This window comes from Podarcis melisellensis (genome assembly GCF_964234715.1).
Source record: "Podarcis melisellensis genome assembly, chromosome: 5".
Lineage (NCBI taxonomy): Eukaryota > Metazoa > Chordata > Lepidosauria > Squamata > Lacertidae > Podarcis > Podarcis melisellensis.
Genome location: NC_138537.1, coordinates 54,150,963 through 54,171,074, shown reverse-complemented (window position 1 = coordinate 54,171,074; position 20,112 = coordinate 54,150,963). Strand labels below are relative to the sequence as shown.

Sequence of the window (20,112 nt, the reverse complement as noted above, 5' to 3'; positions counted from 1 at the left end):
GGGAGTGGTAGTGGGACAATGATGAGTGGTCACAGGGAGAAGAGGGAAAAGACTGGGAGGTGGAGGTGTTGGACGCTGGGGAGGTAACAGGGCTTAGTGAGCAGGGGGAGTCTGTGGCAGAGAGAAGTTTGGAATTAGAGGCAGAAGTTAAAGCTGGGGAAGAAAGGTCACTTGGCAAAGATGAGTCTGGCTGGTGAAAAGACACAGGTGTCTCCCCAGCCTGCTGTGACAAGCTTCGCTCCTGCTCCCATCTCCCAGAAACAGAAGAAGCATGAACAGGGCAGAGAAGACATTGGCTGCATGCAGATACAGTCTCATATTGCTTGGGAGAAACCCTGGAGTGGAAGAGACAGGCAGCTTTGGGGAGGCAGGAACCTTCAGTCTCAGCAGGGATGAGATGCTGTGCTCATTAGACCTGACCCTCTGCCAAGTCTGTGCAGATCGTGCTTTTGCTAATAAAGAGTTAACTCCAACTTGCACAGTGTGATTTACTGCCAGCTCGCTCTTGACAGTAGGACAGGTTCTGTGCATACCACACATTCACACAGCCCTCCCTGTCCTCCATCCAGGCAAGCAAAAGGGAAATCAAAGTTCAAGGACACATTTTAACCAGGCCAAAATACTCAAAGAGCGTGTGAAGAAACACAGGTGAGGAGTGCGGCCTAGAGGGAGAGGAGGTAGCCTCAGGAGAGTCCCAAGGGCCAAATAGAGGAGACTGGGGGGGAGCTGCATCTGTTCCCCATCCTTGTTCTACAGTCACAGAAACCTAAGATGTAAGAAAAACCTCAAGTTATCAGAGCCAGAATGTTTACACAGTCCAAGGTCCATTATTTCCTTGACCTTCCTCTTTGTTTCCCTCCCTTCCTGCCTTCCAGCATTTCATCCCTTCAGAAAATTCCAGCACTCTGTGTAAACAGCCTTGCAAGGGGAATGCATGTAAATCCAAGAGAACTTTGCAGTTCTCCACAATCCCTTGGAAAGTTGGGTTCCAGTAAACACAGAGAGGCAGGGCACTGGCACAGGCACAGCATCGCAGGCTCCTCTGTTACTGCCACAGTCAGCTATTGTTGTAACAGAAAAGTGGCTTATGTAACAGCACTGACTTCCAGTAATAAACTCATTGCTGTGTTCTAATTCACATGCAAGAATTTAGTTTCTTCTCCACCCTTCCAGGGGGAGCTTGCTCACTGCTATGCAGTGGGAGATGCAAACACTTCGCCACCATGGTTTCCTTTCCTTTAACTGCATCACCTTCCTTGCAGTATCAAAGCAGATGATAGCCAGGCCTTCCGAGCTCTGTGCATTGCACTATGCAAACCTTACAGCCAGCTGATTGCCAGGGCTTGAGAGGTTCCCACATAAGAGCTATGATTGTTGATGCTTGGAAAAGACAGTGCACAGGGCTTTGCAGGTGATACCCATCAGATTACTGATGTTTCTTGAAAATGCCTTTAGACCAGCCACATCTTTACCATCAGGTGTAGGACAGATGGGAATGGCTTGGTTGGGCAAAACCACCTTGTTGATCAAATGGGGCTGGAGGCTGTGCAACCACTACAGCAAAGGTCGGAGCTCTGTGGTCTGAATTTGGTTTTCCAGGTCTCTCTGGCTGGCCCTTGGGACTCTCCGTAGGACATTCACCCTTCCCCAGGACACACATCTCACCAGCCCTGATCTACATCCTTCTCAAGTGTTTTTCCTTTGCAGGAATGTGTCCTAAAAATGTGATAATGTTGTCCACTTGCTTGGATGAATAGAGAAATGGTTGGATGGAGAGATGAGTATGTGCAGAGATGGTGTAAAATCACTTACAGTGATTCATAAATAAGTTTGCAATTAGTGTCAAGCACATGAATGTCTGTCCAATCACAAACATCAGACATGGAGGAAACGTCGTCCTCTGTGGAACAGGCCACAGTTCACCTTGGCAAGAACTTTTTGTATCACTAGTACAACTTACCTGTGGCTTCTAAGCATTGTTCTACATTTTGTCACCCATTCTGAAGGTACCAGTGCATTCCCATTCTCTGCCATATCTCTTCAAGCCCTTGTTTGTTTTTTTGTCTAGCCTTCAGTACCAGTCCTCCTGGCTTCTTAGCTCCTCTGTCTCTGTGCATGGCACAGCCCAGTCTATTTGAGAGCAGCCTGCCCAAATCAATACCTAATCTCAATTGCAGGTAGGTAGCCGTGTTGGTCTGCCATAGTCGAAACAAAATAAAACAAATCCTTCCAGTAGCACCTTAGAAACCAACTAGGTATGTTATTGGTATGAGCTTTCGTGTGCATGCACACTTCTTCAGATCTCATCTAATCCAATTGATGGATTGCTGTGCTATAGCTGGCCTTCCTGAATCAGGCTCCTTGCTGGTGTGAATCTCAGACTGCTGCTCTAGGAAACTTCTCCTGCAAATATCAATATCCTCCTCCTTAATAATAATAATAATGAGGAGAACTTGAAAGGCATGAACAGCACTGTCTTAACCCAATGTCTAATATGATTCCTACTAATTCAAAGTTTGAGCTTTTAAACACTGAATAACATTGAGTAACATTCCTAAGAAGCTCTGGTTAGTTATCTTGAAAGTATCATCCCACTCACCTGATTTTCCGGACTGCTGTTTTCATTGCCCATTTTGATAAGAAGGTCTTGAAATCACTCACTACATTAAGAAGGCCAGCTGCAAGAAATGAACATCTGTGTAAATACTGTGGGGAAATAACTTTCAAGAAGACAAGCCTCCTGACCCCGCAGTCATGATACCTCCTTGAGCTGTTCCCAGTAAAAATTATTGCCAAGGCTTGCAGTGTGCCCTGCAAAGATAGTTTTTATGGCAAGGCTAGATTAAGTATGGAAAGCCTTGTGACAAATCAGATATTTGGAGCCTTAGTTTACTCATTCCCCCCACAGGGTTAGGCCTGCCATTGCAGCATAGTGAAGTGGCCTGTTTCAGGTGGCACTTTGAGCCAGGGCAAATGGAGGCTGTGGTCTCTAGACTCCACATACGATGCTCTTGTGCCACATAGGGTTTCCCCAGCATTGAAGTAGCAGCTTCACAATTGTTGATAAAAGTATGTGCTCCCTATTGATAATACTACCCCCCTTTCCTCTAGTTTTGCATTTACACATCTGATTTGCTAACTTGTATTTGCCATTCGTGCAGAACTAGACCAGATTCTTACACGAATCATTTATGCATCATTCTGAGTCCTAATTTTAGCAAAGTGACACAAGCAAACACTGAGTTACCCAGAGATTGCATCAGAACAAAACCCTTGTGTTGTTTTGCTTATGTACATAATCACACACGCACTGCCTGGTCCACTGATGGTGGTGGTTATTGCTTTGTTAATATATGACTTTATTGGGAGTAAGACATGGACTTCTGAGTAGACAAGCACAGGATTGTGCTGTAACACTGTTATTCTAACCAGGACGCGTAAAAAGCATTAACATGATGAAATTCAATACCCATATGGTATGAGCATATGTCCTATGATGTTTTCTTTTCACCTAATTAGAACTAATCTCTTAATGTCTACTTTGCACCAATCACTATGCTGCAATGCTTTGAAATATTTAAAAACTCCCCTCCTTCGCTTTAGGCTGGAATGCAGAAGCTGGCCACACAATAATCCTGTGCATATTTTCTCAGGAATAAATCTAATGGAGCTTGTCCCCAAGTTATTATGGATAGAATTGCAACTTTGGCATTGCTTTACTCCAGTATAAAGGCACAAGGGGTGTATCTCCCATGCGTTGTACCACTCTCATACAAAATGGCAAATTTATAGGTGTATGCAGTGTACACAGAATTAGGATCCTCTGCAGCTAAGTGGCCCCCCCTCAAGTTATGTGTATACATTGCTAGCTAAGAAGATACCTTTGCAACATCAAACAATGAATTGTCATTGTTGAATTATAGTATTTTAGCATGCTGGGTTGTATCTATTCTTCATTTCTCCTACTCCCTGATTAAAGGCCTTCATTGGTGCCACTGAACCGAACTGAGTATTGTGTTTCTAGCCAATGAAGTCAAAGCTGTGACTATTTGGACACTGGGAAACCGGAATCCCTGGGATCCTAACAGGGTGGGGTTTTTAATGGTGCAACTGGAGTCTCCCCTTTCTTTAAAAAAAGAAAGAATGATATGGAACATATTGTGCAGGCTACCTTCTAAGCCAGGGGTTGCCAACCCAACCCAAGCAGAAGCAGGGCTTTTTTTCAGGGGGAGCTCACAGGAACTCAGCTCCAGCACCTCTCAGCTGGACACCATTGCCATTATAAGAGAACGAAGGAGGCATTCATGGTGAGTTCCGGCACCCCTTTTTCTAGAAAAATAGCACTGAGCAGAAGGATGAGGATAATGCTTGATCTGGCTCTGCAGGACAGAACACTTGCTGGAGCTGGAAGGGCTCATTGACTTCCAGCTCTATTTGTCTATGATGCTAGCACCTCCTCTCCTTTCTGGAGGGAAAGATTTGTGTGGTCAGTTGTGGGACACAGATGGAGAGGAGAGATAGGATGGGTTCTTGGAGGGTGTTGAGGATGGGTGTACTGCTGAGGCCTCCTCCTCTGCTTTGGCTGCCCACAGAAGGATTTTTTGAAAGGGGAGAGCTCAGAAGTGTCATACCTGTAGGCATTCTCTTTGCTGCCCATTGACCTGGTGGAGCAGGCAGCTGCTCTGGCCACAGAGCAGTTTTTGGGAAGGGTGGGTGGGTGTGTATCTCTGTGCATGGAGTTGTGATCAACCCACTTACTGCTCTGTTTGTTTTGTGGTCATATGGAGCAGTAGCCAGGCAGCTACTTCAGGGGTCAGCAAAAATTTTCAGCAGGGGGCCGGTCCACTCTCCCTCAGACCTTGTGGGGGGCTGGACTATATTTTGGAGGGGGGGAATGAACAAATTCCTATGCCCCCAAAATAACCCAGAGATGCATTTTAAATAAAAGGACACATTCTACTCATGTAAAAACATGCTGATTTCCGGACCGGACAGGAATTGCCTGTCACTAATTATGAGGGGTTTTTTTTAAAAAAAAAAAGGCAGTGGGAGAGTTGAAGGAACTACAATAATAATTATCCCATTACTGTTGTTTTTGTTTTGCTGCCTGCTGGCATGTGGAGCAGGCAGCTACTTGAGAGGGGCCTCAGTGGAGCAGGCAGCTACTTGAGAGGGGCCTCAGTTGAATATGATGGTGAGGGGGAAATGGCAAACGTTTCTAGTTTCTACTGCATGCCTTAGAGCAGGGGGTGCTCTGAAACTTGGGATGTGGGTGGGGTGAGGTGGGAGAAAGAGAGCAATACAGAGGCATCATCACATCCTTTCCCCTTATTGTCCCCAAATTTATGGGTGGCGGCAGCGCAGAGGCACTATCATTATCACCTTTCCCTTCATTTTTCCCTAGTTGTTGGGGGGGCAGTTTGGGGGAAGAGCCCAGTGCAGAGGCACTGTCATTATTATGGTCATATTTTCCAAGACTGCCTCAAGTTGTTTGCAGGTGGGGCAGTGCAGAAGCTTTATCTCCATAATAATTAGCATCATAATTAGTAACATGGTTTTTTCTGGGTGGGGGCACTCATTCCACAGGTATCGTCATTATCATCAACTTTCCCTCCTACCAAGCCAACAGCGTGGATAGTTCCCAAGTTGTCTGGGAGAGGGGAGCACAGAAATATTGCTTTCCTCTCCTCACACACCCTCTTGTTTTGAAGCATTTGCATTCATTTAGGTGAAGGAATAGGATCACGCACACACACAACAAAAAGGGGTCGAACACAGGGCCACACAGACCATAAAGTCATCACTGCTCATACAACTTTTACTTAAGCACAATACCCTCCATCATTTCTCCTCTAGAGCTGTGCACTTCACTTGGGTCTCTCCCAGCAACAACACCCCCCTTTCTCTGGTTCCACCACTGGAATTCTTAACTCAAGAAAAAAGTAGACCCCAGAGACAATATGAGGCAGCCGACACACCAAACCATGTGAATGCTTTACCTAGCTATGTAATTCCTCCTCATATGCCATTCATGATGAATATCTCAGTATAAACTGTCACTGAAAATATCTCTGACCAAACATGAATACATTGTTTCACTAGACTCTTAATTAAAACACAGTTCTCTTCATTGAGAGATTACAAGATTTTGCATAACCCACTAGGATCAGGTCTCACAAATAAGTGACATTTGCATATTGATTTTTTAAAGAAATAACAAAACCCAACCAGTAAATTTCATTTGTGTTTTCCATTGTTATTCCTAGATAACATACTTTTAAAGCATGCTGTTTTAAAAAACAGTTTCAGCTCAACTGTATTTTAGAATATAATGCTCATGTAAACCTTGTCCTGTGAGAAACTTACTTTTGTTGTGAGAAACAAAAAGACTTAATAGGAAGAAATTCTTAGCACACTTACGTTCCAGGATAATTGTTTTTGTTGTCCCTCTGACCCCCCTTCTGGCACTTCAGCAAATGTCTTTGGCAGCTTACGCTTTCCAGCTGCACACCTCACCAGTCTCCACCTTTGTTTTCCTCCTCTGCCTTCCTCTCCTCCGAATCACATGAATCTGGCTCTCTTTTAAATGACCCACCTTGAATTAAGCATAACCAGTTGAACAAATAACTTTGACTCCACCCCAGGTACAGAGCAGAACCAGTCAGTTCCCCACACTCACTCAATAAGTGCTACTTAAGAAGGAGAGACAGATCCCTGAGGATATGGAGTTGAAGACAGACATCGCAGCATATATCAGAAAATGGAAAATTTGGTTACCTTCCTCTGCTTTCCCATCTCATTTAGAGGACCAAGGTACATATGACCTGCGGGCTCTTTGTGGGTATCACCACACACACACACACACACTGCAACATCCACAAACACTTTATTACCATCTCAGGACTCTCAACTAACATTTTAAAATACTGCATAAGGAAAACATAAGGGAAACTTTTTTGTTTATTATGTAAAGTATTTTCATAGCAGCCTTCATAAAAAATGGAATTAAGGGCACATAGGTAGGGCAGACGCGGGTGGTGCTGTGGTCTAAACCACAGAGCCTAAAGCTTGCCGATCAGAAGGTCGGCGGTTTGAATCCCCATGATGGGGTGAGCTCCAATTGCTCGGTCCTTCTCCTGCCCACCTAGCAGATTGAAAGCATGCCAGTGCAAGTAGATAGGTATCGCTCCGGCGGGAAGGTAAACAGCGTTTCCGTGCGCTGCTCTGGTTCGCCAGAAGTGGCTTAGTCATGCTGGCCACATGACCGGGAAGCCATATGCCGGCTCCCTTGGCCAGTAAAGTGAGATGAGCACCGCAACCCCAGAGTCGTCCGCGACTGGACCTAATGGTCAGGGGTCCCTTTACCTTTTTAGGTAGGTAGGTAGGTAGGTAGATGATAGATAGCTGGATAATACCCCACCCATCTGATTGGGTTGCCCCAGCCATCACTTTGGCTGTATCCCTCATGTTCTTGCTTTGATACTCCAGCAGCAACAGACAGCATTGGACATAGCCCTGGAGAAACTAACACTTCCATCACATCAAAATGTCTACAGAGAATAATGCACAGCCCACACATCTGAAATACCACTTATTACGGCATGTGGCGGTTCCCTCATTGCGAGAAGCAAAGCTACAGGGAACCAGGCAGAGGGCCTTCTCGGTAGTGGCGCCCACCCTGTGGAATGCCCTTCCAGCAGATGTCAAAGCGATAAACAACTACCTGACATTCAGAAGACATCTTAAGGCAGCCCTGTTCAGGGAAGTTTTTAACGTGTGATATTTTACTGTATTTTTGGTTTTTATGGAAGCCGCCCAGAGTTGCTGGGGAGGCCCAGCCAGATGGGCGGGGTATAAATAATATATTATTATTGTTGTTGTTATTATTATTATTATTATTATTATTATTATTATTATTATTATTATTATGTGGGGTACAGAGGCGGACAACAGGACTAGGACCAGCTGCCTCAGATACTGCTGCATCGGGGGATGTACATATCAGTCATCTGCCAGTTTTAGGAGGAAGTGAACTACCCTCCATCAGGCATGGTTGAAGGGCAAGTACAAGTGAGGAAGCAGAACTGGGAGTGAACCAAACCCTATCAGGTTGAGCTTCAGCCATCAGGCAACTGTGAAGTCAAGCCTTACCATGTGAAACACAGGCAGTAAAATAAGTGGGAACCCTAATGTTGCTTCAGATGGGCAGGTACATAAGATCAAGAATGAATTTGTGTGTGTGTGTGAATGAATGCAGAGTTTCCCTTTGGCCTGTTTGTTTTCCCTGCTATCTTCAGAGAGCTTTGCTGCTGTCAAATGCCGACGTGACCGTCTGTGCTGGGAATAATTTCCCAGTGATTCATATTTGATAGGTGGAGTCGCACAGACAGAAACTCTTTGAAATGAGGTGATGCAAGAAGCATGGCACCTGTTTTTTCTCTGAGTTAATAGTTATTATTAACCCTTAATGTCAGCTCCAATGACTACAAGAGATTGTTTGACAGAGTCTGCTTGCATAAAACTACCAACTCCTAGGCAGACTTCAAGGTCTAGTGCTTAACATAATTCTGCACAGTGCTGTGGCATGTTAGCACAATATGAAGATATTCAGCCTGTTTCTATACAAATTTAGACACACCCAAATCCACTGAAATCATCAGGTTCAGGTGATGCACCAAACCCTGTACCAAATTGTTGCCTAAACAGGAGTTCAGGCCAAAGGATTATTCCTTGTTTGCACCAGTATTCTGGGCAGCTTGTATGTACAGCAGAGCTATACTGCTGCCAGTGCTTTTAAGGAGACTCTGTGACAGCAACTGCTCCACAAATGGTAGCACAACACCTAGAAACAAAACAGCAAGTATCTCATAGAAAGAGCACCTGCCTTCCTGAGTGGGATATTGAAGGAACTGTGTGCATGGGTTTCCGGGAGGATGGACATGTCAGCCTCTTGCAGCAAAATGGTGAAGAGTCTAAAGGACTAACATAATTATTATGGCCAATGTTTTCATGGACAACAATCCTCTTCATCAAGTGCACAGAGTGTTATCCCAAGTTGCAGCTGTGGCTGTTGTATTTACACAGCTGGAAGAGAGAGTGTTCCAAAATCCAATTTCCCTATCTGCAGTCTGAAGTGATTCAGTTCACTCTGCTATCACAGAACTCTGCCAGTTTACATCCACCTCATTTTGATGCATGTGTTGACCATGCATATGACAGTATATAGCTCTCTCTCAAATAATCTGCAGGGCTTTTTATAGGTTACTTGGAGCCTACCATCTGGGCTGCAACTTCTATATAAAAGGCCCACATGGTTGCCCCATTAAAATGATCTTCCAAGCACAGTGGGAGCCTCTCTGGAAAAAAAGTGGTTCCCATGCAGCTCAGGTAACCTGTAAAGGACACAGCTCCTCCTGCCACTTCTGTGGGGAAGACCCATAAAATTGGCCCCACCATGTGGATGAGTCATTCAGATGTTTCCCCACCTCCATCATGGATCTGCAGTTGGACAAGAAACTCCCAAGTCACAGGGAGAACACTTAAAGGGCATCTCAATCAGAGATAGCTGTTGGAGGCTGCTCTTTTGAGTGTAAACAAGCAGTCAGTGACTCACGCATAAAGATCTGTTTTGCAGGACCATCCCTATCATCAGACAGAGTAAAGCAGCTGCCTCGGGCAGCAGATACTGAGGGACAGGTGGGGAGGTATTCGAGAACAGAGCTGTGTGCACCATGTGCTCTCTAAGCTAGCTTGTTGTCCTCAGGTGCAGAGGAGGATGGTGTCATTGTCGATGCACAATTCAACAGTGCTAATCTGGTTGGCTTCTCTATGTAGAATGGAGAGATTGCCAGCTTGCCCTTCCCCCCATACAGCAAAATGTATTGGGCCAACTCTGAACAGTAGTTATGTCAGTACGTTTGCAGCCGTGAAAAGCAAGAGTAGAGCAACTTGTGTTTCTCTCCAAGTATCATTGGACTCCAACTCCCATCAGTTCCAGCCAGCATAGCCAGTGGTTGGGGATGATGGAAGCTGGAGTCCAGGCTTACTTAAAATAATAAAAGAAATAAAGTAAAAAGGTGGCACTAATTAGTTTCTGGGTCTATTTTTACACAAGCATCTATTTTCTCTTGATTGTTGTGCTCCAACTCCAGTAAGCCTAAGCAGGAAAAGACTCTCCCTGGAAGGAACACGAAGTCACTTAATGAACAAAATGTCTCAGTTGCATTGTGACCTAGTAATTAAGGCCAGTTGCTAAACCATATTATCATGCTTTCTAACTGGATCATGAGGCTATGGAAGGGAGCTCCAGCAGGTCCTTCTGCTTGGCTGTTGAGAAGGGAATGAACAAAACCAGCTTCTGTTGCCCCAGATGGCATAATCCCTCAATGCTTCAAACAAACACCCAACCTAATCTGCTTCTCCTAATGAGAGAGCTAAAGTTGTGCAACACATGTGCTTTGCCAGCCTGGCTCTGGCACTATTTATACCTGATGTGATCATTTTCCAGTCACTAAAACAAACCCCCAACAGCGTGAGGCGATCTGTTTTCAGGATCTAGGGACACTTATATTTAAAGGTGCTTGTGCAATACCCAGTGAGACTTCACTACACTTGCAAAGACTTTGGGGAACTTGGAAGACCAGATGGCCAGTATGTAGCTTTGCATTTTGTTGCAGAAGGGTAGGACTCATATCTTGTAAATATCACTGGCAATAAGGTTCTAAATTTTTTAAACAGGAGCTGTGAGCGTAGACCTTCTCCTTAGAAAATCTGCTCTGTAAAATTTGACATCTCAGTAATCATGCTGTCTGCCCAATGTGGACTTTGGCTGACTCTGGCTTGTCTTTAAGATGTGCCTCTACTTATGCTCAGCCTGTACCTTTGTAAATACATTCAACTGTTGAAAAAAAGGGGGGCATATGCTTCTGGTGACCTCCTTTCAAAGAAAAACAGAAGCCAGGTAACGGCTGTGCCCCAGAATTTCTTGCTTATCAGAGACATGGGGTGAGCGTGAGAGTATATTATTTCCAGATGCTGTATCCTATGGCTCTCACATTCACATTAGATGTGCTGCTTTTAGATTCGAAGGAGATCCTGCTGTTCTCCCTCCTGCTTTCTTCACCTGCCTTCCCACGCCCGAGCAGAAGCTCATCTCTAACCTGAAATGCCCTTGTTCGGGTGGGTAGGTTCAGGGGTGGGCTTTGGTAATATGGCACCCTGAGGACAAAATTTGGCATGCCCCTTCCAAATATTTCTTATTTTCACAATAATCCCTTTTGGTACGTTTACCTGTATATTTACCCATATAAATATAGTTTGTTTGTTGTTACTACTACTACTACTATCACTTTTGCACCCCCTCAACTTGGCTCCCTATGCAGGGGAACTGCCCTAAATCCAGCACTTGGTGGGTATCTTAAAACTGGAACAAATTAATCATGTACTTTCTTTGCGCTACTTCAGTATCAGACTGGCATGCCTCTGAATACTAGTGTCTGAGGGTTACAAGAAGGTGAGAACTATTGGACTCATTTAACTACTGCCTTCCAGATATGCCTCAGGGCGATGTACAAAATGCAACACAAATCTATGGAAAGTAACCACAAATATGTTTAGAAACAATACCAAATGCACCCGTGGCGGAGATCTGAATAGGAAGCATCCAGATTGGGGAAGCGTGTTACATCCAGTTGATGGGTTTCCCATAGGTATCTGGTGAGCCCACCTTGAGAACACAAATCTGGATTCGATGGGCCTTTCCAGCAACACTCACCTAAGGTGCGTTGTAAAATTTTTATGTCTTGGCAGGAATTGCTGCAACTCCTGTCTGCAAGTTACCGTCCAGAATGTCCAGGAATATTTCCTCCCAATAACATATACTCTTCTGGAGAGGAACTGGTATTTGGGAATACAGAAACCTTATCCCCCAGACCTCACTGTTTTGATCTGGAGGAGAGCCAAAGGTTGGCCAGACTCATCGGCTCTGATCCTAAAAATATCCACACACGTGGAACCCCAATTTGCAGCTAAGACTCGGAGTCTGTTACTGTTTGCAGAGCTGAGGCCAATCTATGCATAATCCTGGGACAAGGGTAAGGGTTTCGGTGTTGTGTTGTTGCTCACAAAAACAATTAATATGAAAGAAAACAACCCAAGATTTCTTCAGTCTAGGGTTTTTGGGGGGGCATAGTAGATATACTCACACAGTGTACCCCTAAAAGCCTCATGCACCCCCAAGCTAAGTGCACACTAGTGTTACACCTGTATGTATAGCACAAGCTAATTGTAGTTGGGCCAGAATCAAGTTATAGTGCATTGTACATAGAAACTAAAACCAAACACCCATGTAGATTGTTTTGTGCTGGAGTGTTCATTTTTTACACAGTTCCCTTTCTACGTGTTTGGCTCCTCCAGACTGGTGCTTGTTTGTTTGTTTGCTTGTTGCAAATTTTGCATATTCTGCAACATGTCATTGGTGCTATAGCAGTGTGTTAGTGGTGAATGGTTAGTGGATGGTTATATTCCTCTTTATTAGTTGTTCTTGAATGCTTCCCTGAGACCTTAATGATTATCTGTGGTTTTTTTCAAATTATGTTTTAGGTTTTAGCGGTGTGCATCACCTTGCTACCTTATAATACGGTGGTATAGAAATACTTTTGTAAGTAAAATAAATAAAAAGAACCTGCCTGCATTGTTGCTGGTTATTTTTGGGCTATAGCATAGCAAAAGCAGGACCAAACAATAACAACCACCTTGTAACATTTGTAGTATAAAACACTGCAGGATTTCAGCAGAAAGTTATGTGGAAAGAATGCAGACTGCCCCTAGGCTTTTTGCAGGTGCAAACAACATTGAGAGCAGGGTGGTGTTTACTGCCCCAATACCACCATGAGCGCAAATAATCATGAATGCACAATAAAAAGGGTATTTGGAGAGACCCCTACATTGGTGCTAAAGTGATAAATGCAAAGAAAGCTGAGCATGCACGTGACTGGGGAGAAATGAAGCATCACAAAGGTGGCTGCTACCTTTCTGTAGATAACATCAAATGAATGGGACAGGCCTTCATATTTTCCTGTCTAGAAATGCTAAGACAGCAACTGTCTGGCAGTTCTGAATAAGATTCTTCAGTACACTTCCAAATCTCCATGGGCTCCATGAATCTGCCATGATACTCTCCCACTTGCCCCTTCCTGTCAGCATTGCAAACAAATTTGTAGTGCTAAAAGAGTGAAGCCTGGTGCATTGCAGTTTTGGGGCTAACTGGAAAGCTCCCATTTCCAAACTTCAAGGTCCCATGTGCAGTGTGCTACATGGTCTATGTGCCACCACAATCTAGATGCTTCTGTTGTGCCTGCTGAGACAGCTGGTGTAAATCAGGAGATGCTGGGCATAACAAAAAATACTTGGTGCAACTTTGTATTGCTTTATGCTTTTTTTGAAAAGCTTGCAGCCCCCCCTTTTTTGAAGTGGCTGATTTTATATTTACATCAACAGAATTGTTGAGTGCTGCTGTGGTCAGAATGCCATCTGTGAGCCACTGGATGTATTTCGTCTTTAATAACATTGCAAACTAAGTTTAGCCAATTTTGAAGCTGATTTGAATGGAACATGAATTTTCCTTGACATTGGAAATATCACCATGATTACCTCTCCCTTCAATAAACAAGGATTCTTGTCCTTTTCAAAAAAACTCAAGCTTCTGACAAAAACAAATGTTGACCACAGGTTTCATACAACTTTAACTTAATGGTGGATTTTGGCTCAGCGCAACTGCCTAAGATTCCAGATCTGTGGGTAACAGTGACTAGCCTAATAAAGAAAGTGGTTAAATGTAGTCATCAGCCTGTGAGTTGGGAAGGACTTGGAAACAGTAAGCGATAAACCAGTCGGGATGTTTTGCAGACAGCTTTTTCCAATACATTTTTCCTTTTCTATAATATTTGCCTCGCGTAATAAGATAACTCAAACCATCTGCACTGACTACTTCACTTCCACTGATTTGCAACTGTTCCAGTTACATTATTCCCCAGTGTGCATTTCATGCTACAAAAATGGCTGCAGTTCCCCATTTGATACATGCTGTAATGAGGGGCGAGTCTACCCAAGCATACATACCACTTGGCCACTGCAATGGCAAGTTTGCGTGTATATAAAACATTGCAAACTATTATGGAATCAGTTTTGATGAAGTGGATATTAAAATGTTTAAAGGAAACCTTTTTTAAAAAATGACATGCCTGGTTTACTGACACCAGTGCCCTACCTCGGTATTCAAGGTATATATACATTTGTAGTTTAAAGGGGAGGCGGAAATATACATGAAAGCTTCACCCTTTTCCAACATCCCAGTGTATGCCAGCTCCATGGCAGATGTCCTACATTCAGTGCCAAGGTCTGCACTTGAATGCCTTCCCCAGATTAGGAACCCTGGGGAAGTTTAGGTAAGGGCCACAACTCAGTGGAAGAGCATCCATATTGCATGCAGAAGGTCCCAGATTCATTCTCCAGGCAGGGCTGAGAAAGATTCCCCATCTAAAGCCCTGCCAGTCAGTGTAGACAATACAGTATTGAACTAGACAGTCCAATGGTCTGACTTAGGATATTGCAGCTTGTTAGGTTTCCAATTGGAGGGAAGCATTCAGTTGAACGTGGTTACCCTAAACGCTCAGAAGACAAACGTGAAGCCAACATACTCAGGACTTACATACCATCTCCCTCCTCTCTTCAAGTCCACATGTGTTTCTCCAAATACATGAATGTATACAGAAGTCAGAACAGGTTTCACCACAGCTTGCAGACAACAACTGTGTGCAATAAGTTCCTGTTGAAAGAGAAACTCATTCGCCACTGGAGGTAACATATGCAGAGCTGGACATGTTGTTTTATTTGGTTTCCTATGCAGCAACCTGTTCCAGATACGGTACTTACAAAAAACAACAACAACTGTGTGCATGCAACTTTTATATTGGCTCCCTCCCATGTTCCTAAACTGGGGTGCTCAAGTCTTGCAGACAACATAGGATAAAATCTTGATTCCTGTTTCCCATTGTACCTCAATCCAAAACCTGAGCGAGGCAAATGTGCTTGTCGAGTCCTAACATGCACCATGCAGTATGAAAAATTTAATTAGTCCAAGAATGTGCTTGTGTGATGTTTCAGACCTGCTGAGTGGTGCGCTTGTAAACGTGCCATGATGCCTAATGTTCTTTTTCTCAAAGCAGCAGAGCTCAGCATGCAGATTCCAAAAAGAAAGAAAAGGGAGTTTGTCATTCATGTATTGCTTCAGTACAAAGCTTTACAGCAGTGGGTGTGTTCATCGCCTCAACACTGCTCTGATTCCACCTTGGAATTAGCTCTTTCATGAAGAAAAACCAAAACAAAACCTACATAAAACAAATCATAACATCCCATGATTTTGACATCCAGTCCTTATGACTAGGAGAAAATGGACATCTCAACTTCCTTGTCCAATTGACTATTTAGGTGCTAGTAGCAAGCAAAATACTGTAGTACATTTCTGTGATGGTGTTGAAATCTAGGCCTCTGATTCGAACTCCATTAAAGTTTTGGAAACTTTGCAGAATATTTTTTTCCAGAAGCTATTCTCTCTACCATCAGGAAAGTCAGCCGCTCTTCTTTGTAAAGAATCCAGGTGGCCAACAATTAAGGCAAGAACAGATTGCGCTCAGTTAAAGTATATTAAAAGAATTTCTACTAAGCCAATTGAGCATTTTCCTGTGCTGTGCTATATGGAATTGGATGATAACCAGCTCTGGAGAGCAGCTTGTCAAGATGCTTTAGACAAGTATTATTTTCCAGAACTGTGGTCTGCATTGACCAAAAAGAAGTGTCAAATAAATGATTGGCTCTTCTGGATAGAATCCAGAAGGGACCTGCAACCAATGAGAAATGCCCAATTTCCCCCTTGGTATTCACTCCTGAGAACAGAGCATTCTACAGCTAGTTATCTGGCCAAACTCTCACCAGTTTCCTTAAGAAATGCCTTTATTTAACTGCGTTTCCAAGTGAGGCCCACTCTAGTCTTGGATGGCTGCTGTTACAAGGTCCCATACGCAGACAGACTTTGTATTTGTGGCCAACCTCAGGTGGAAGACATCACTCATTATCTGTTAGCCTTCCACTTATATAGAGACCCAAGAGATCGCTTTCTGAAACCTTTGTTCACAGAAACACATAGGTACACTATAAATAGCTTTGACTATAATAGCTTTGTAACACAGTAGCCCTATGTCCACTGGCTGCAAAAAAAAAATAACTAAAAAGGAAAAAGGAGTTTGATAAAATTGCAACAAATTGTTTTGGTAATTCAGAGGCTTAATCTGAAATCAAGCTAGACTTAAGCTTGTTGGTGTCTCTGGTATCTTCTCTCTGAAGTCTCTAAGCCCCATTCACCTCACAGAGTGTTTGTTGTGAGTGAGGAAGGGAAAGGAGAATGTTAGCCGCTTTGAGACTCCTTCGGGTAGTGATAAAGCGGGATATCAAATCCAAACTTCTCTCTCTTTCATCATGAATGTTGGCTTATTTTTTTATGTATGTTCTGTATTATTTTATTAATACTATTGTTACAAGTTTGTCATAGCTAGAACAATAAACTTATGAACTTGGTACTTGTTAAATTAATATTTTAGTTACAGAATGGTTGTAGTAAATACTTTGCAATACCAAACATTTGGAGTCCTTGTCAGTTGCACACTTCAAAACTGTTACTGTTTTCACATTTAATCCAGTTCAAAGTTCTGTTTAAACTGGTTGCTACGCAATTCATCGACCTAAGAAGAGCCCTGCTGGATCAAACCAAAGGCCCATCTAGTCTAGAATTGTCTTCCCGCATTGGTCCAACCAGAAGGGGGAATGGAATGGAGTGTGCTGTGAAAGGGCATGCCTATCTGTCAGTCTGAACATTCAACACAGCAACAATTCATTGAAGTTCCCACTTGTTTGCTGTTATTGTTATCTATAATGTATCTCATCCTTCAAACACACACACACACACACACACACAGAGAGAGAGAGGGGGGGGGATTGATCCAGGGTCAGATCCGCCCCCCATCAGCTACGAAGCCCACTAGGTGGTCCCAAACCAGTCAATTATCTCTCAGCTCAACCTACCTCACAGGGTTGTTGTGAAGATAAAATGAGGCACAGAGGAAGAGAAGCATGCAGGGCAACTTATTTTTGTTGTTATTTATGAGATTTATATACCATCCTTCATCTGAGGATCACATGGCAGTTCTCATTACAAAAACAAAAATTACATAATAAAATTACAAACAATACCCCCTACAGCTTAAAATGCCATAGATTGTTTAATTAGTACAAGGCCTGGGTGAAGAGGGAAGTAATGAACTTAAATTCCTTGGAAGAAAGGGGGACAAGAATGTGAATATCGTAAAACTGGACCAAACATTTTCTTTCTTATAGATGCTCCGTATATATACAATATATACACAGTAGTTCAAATAGCCTATGCTATTATAATTTGGTTTAAATCAAAATATAAATGTAAATTGCTTAAAGGTTTCATTACAGTCAAGAGGTATATGATTCAATGACTTGAAAACAGACTCTATGCTCTGTTGGCACCCAATAAAATCATAATAAAAGCATAATATATAAAAATATATATTTTAAATAGATAAATATTTCTGTAGGGTGCAACGGGTCAGTGCACCTGGGGTCAGAATCACCTTCCCCTACCACCTCTTTAAAGAGCAGAAACAGATCACAGATGCTGAAATTCTGCCCCTACATGTATATGCATATCCTCTAATGTGTCAGATGTTTTTAATCAAGTCATTCAGGTGAGAAAGGTGATGAAAAGAACAGCCTTCACCAATCTGGCAACCTTCAGAGGTTTTGGACTACAATTCCCATCAACCACAGCCAGCTGGAGCTAGGGCTGATGGGAGTTGTGGTCCAAAACATATGGCAAGCACCAGGCTGGTATAATATAAGGCTTGAATAATTGAAAGCAGCAAATACCATCCCATGCATTCCTTTTTATACCTGAAATGTATGATAAATAAAATCAATGTATTGCATAAACGTGGTAAAACAATTAAGTAAATGCCAGCAAGCAGCATTTTCAAAGTTATTACAGCCTAGAATAAACATCTATGAAAAGTACACCTTGGATGGTTAATCTGCATCATTTAATCTCAAATTGGCATCCCTATTCCGGCTTCAAAATTCTGGATGTGTTTCCAGACAGTCACTATTTTGGAGTGTGGTTCAATTGTATGTTGGCAAATTCAGGTATATGGAGCCGTTGGGGCTCTTGCTCAATAAACTTGCTTCCTCAAAAGAACGGACCTTTTGCAATAAGGCAAACAGTGGATAAATGCACTGGAAAGTATGGAATGAAACTTGAATTGACATAGCCTCCCCACAAACAAATAAGAATGAATGCTCAATAAACGCCAGAAGCACGTTTACAGATACAATTTCAGCCTGTAATGCTGAAAAGGGAAAATCTCTTCACAACTTTCCAAGCTGAAGGTTATAAACCACTTCTGTAAGGAGGAAAGGAAATCTTTTCCTGTAATACTCTGCAAAAGCCCAGCTAACAAAATTGTTCTAAGCTTTCTGTTGTCAAAAAGGATTTACAGAAGTGTGATTTAGGATTTACTTACCTCGTTTTCCTCCAATCGAAAAGCAAAAACGGTGCCCCTGATCTGACAGCGTCCTTCACTCCCTGCCTTTTCCTCCTGTGTGTGTGGATCCCTTTCCCCCTGGATCACATGAAAGTGTTCTATTAATGTGAATTGGCTTCGGTTTGAGAACACTATGCTGGATAGCCGTGAAGTGTAAGGAATCTGACCCCGGGAGCTCAAAGCTACAACACGTCAGTTCTCTGCAGGAATCCCCCGTTACTGGATGGGAAAATAGCATAAAAGGAAATGCACTCCACATGAACACACCCTCCCAGGTGCTGTAAACTAGATGCAGAATGTTTTATTCCTTGGTTTATTACTAAATGCAATATTTATATATTATGCCAGTATAGCCCTTTGGGATTTTAACTCTGTGTATTTTTGGTTTCAACTTTAAAACACACATACTTAGACGCATAATACCTCTCTGCTTGCTCACTGGATAAAATTAGGACCAGGCTCGAATTGAAGCCCACACAGAAACTTGAAGGCTCAGGTCCTAGCTGAGATCAAAGTCCCACTGAATGGGACTTATTTCAAAATTTACATGCACAGGATTTGGCTGGGATCCTGTCTAGCCCTGCCCCCACATTCTCTTCTACAGGAGGATCAGCAAATGCAATTCCTAAATGATTAACAGCACTACTATTTCAGCACTCTCCCCCCCCCCCGAGAAGGCATTACTCTAAAATAAAAACAAAAGGTAGAAGTCTTATTTATTTATTTATTTGCGAGGATTGGGGTAGCCTGTGTAGAGTCTAGCTTCTCAGCTATTGCAAAGAGACAGATGGCTGCATTTAAACCTTTCCTTGCAAAGTTTTCTTGTTTAAAAATAATGCTCCCACTCAACCTGCTGCCTGCCTGTCCCACATGGTTGCACTTCCACAACTGCCGTGCTGCCTTTGTTCCATTAGAGGGCATCCAAGAAGTCTTGCTTTCTCAGAGTTCACAGGCTGAGGTTTTGTCTTAGCCTCTTAACCAGGAAGACTCTGGCCTTAGCTGTCAAGGGGGAAATGTCATCAGAGAGCTCACAGTGAAAATAACTTTAAAGCAGGGATGAAGAAGTGTTGTCCTCTGAGCATTGTTTGACTACAGTTCCCATGAGCCCTCTCCACCGGCTATGCTGGCTGAGGATGATGGGAATTGGAATCCAATAACATTTGAAGGGCCTCACTAGTTCCTCATCCCTGCTGTCAGGCTGCATTCACCTCTGTTCGTAGCACATACATGTATCCTTGTCCTTAAAATACTGCTTTCAATTTAGACTGATTCTAGATCCTGCCATTCAGATGTGGGTGCAATTTTCTTTGTATACTTTTAGTTATTGTCACCTCTCTTAAATCTTCAGGGAAGGCAGGGCTCCAATTCTGCACACATGTACTATGAAGTAAATCTGAGTGTATTTAAGACTAGGCTGTGTATATGCTAAGCATGC

At 43.1% G+C, this 20,112-nt stretch overlaps 1 protein-coding gene and 1 long non-coding RNA gene across 11 annotated transcripts in view; one reads left to right on the top strand and one right to left on the bottom strand.

The window, feature by feature from the left end:
- The window catches only part of TACC2 (transforming acidic coiled-coil containing protein 2), a 153,379-nt gene extending 134,543 nt beyond the window's left edge, over positions 1-18,836 (bottom strand). For 6 of the 9 annotated variants that reach the window (XM_081912586.1, XM_081912588.1, XM_081912585.1 and 3 more), the window contains exons 1-2: positions 6,421-6,595; positions 2,600-2,678 (exon numbers count right to left, since the gene is read on the bottom strand). In XM_081912586.1, coding sequence (XP_081768712.1) covers positions 2,600-2,632 — 33 coding nt within the window. In that variant the 5' untranslated portion in view covers positions 2,633-2,678; positions 6,421-6,595. Of the gene's footprint in view, positions 1-2,599; positions 2,679-6,420; positions 6,596-14,711; positions 14,825-18,656 lie in introns of those variants that run through there. The other 3 variants (XM_081912584.1, XM_081912578.1, XM_081912583.1) reach the window with 3 other exon arrangements.
- Positions 9,257-12,522, top strand: LOC309370103. 2 transcript variants are annotated; one of them, XR_014168427.1, is made up of 3 exons: positions 10,059-10,680; positions 11,032-11,178; positions 11,809-12,522. It is a non-coding gene; the product is annotated as an uncharacterized lncRNA (long non-coding RNA). The 2 variants fall into 2 exon arrangements; XR_014168428.1 differs by lacking the exon at positions 11,809-12,522 and having other exon boundaries at positions 9,257-10,680; positions 11,032-11,325.
- Positions 18,837-20,112: the final 1,276 nt, after the last annotated feature.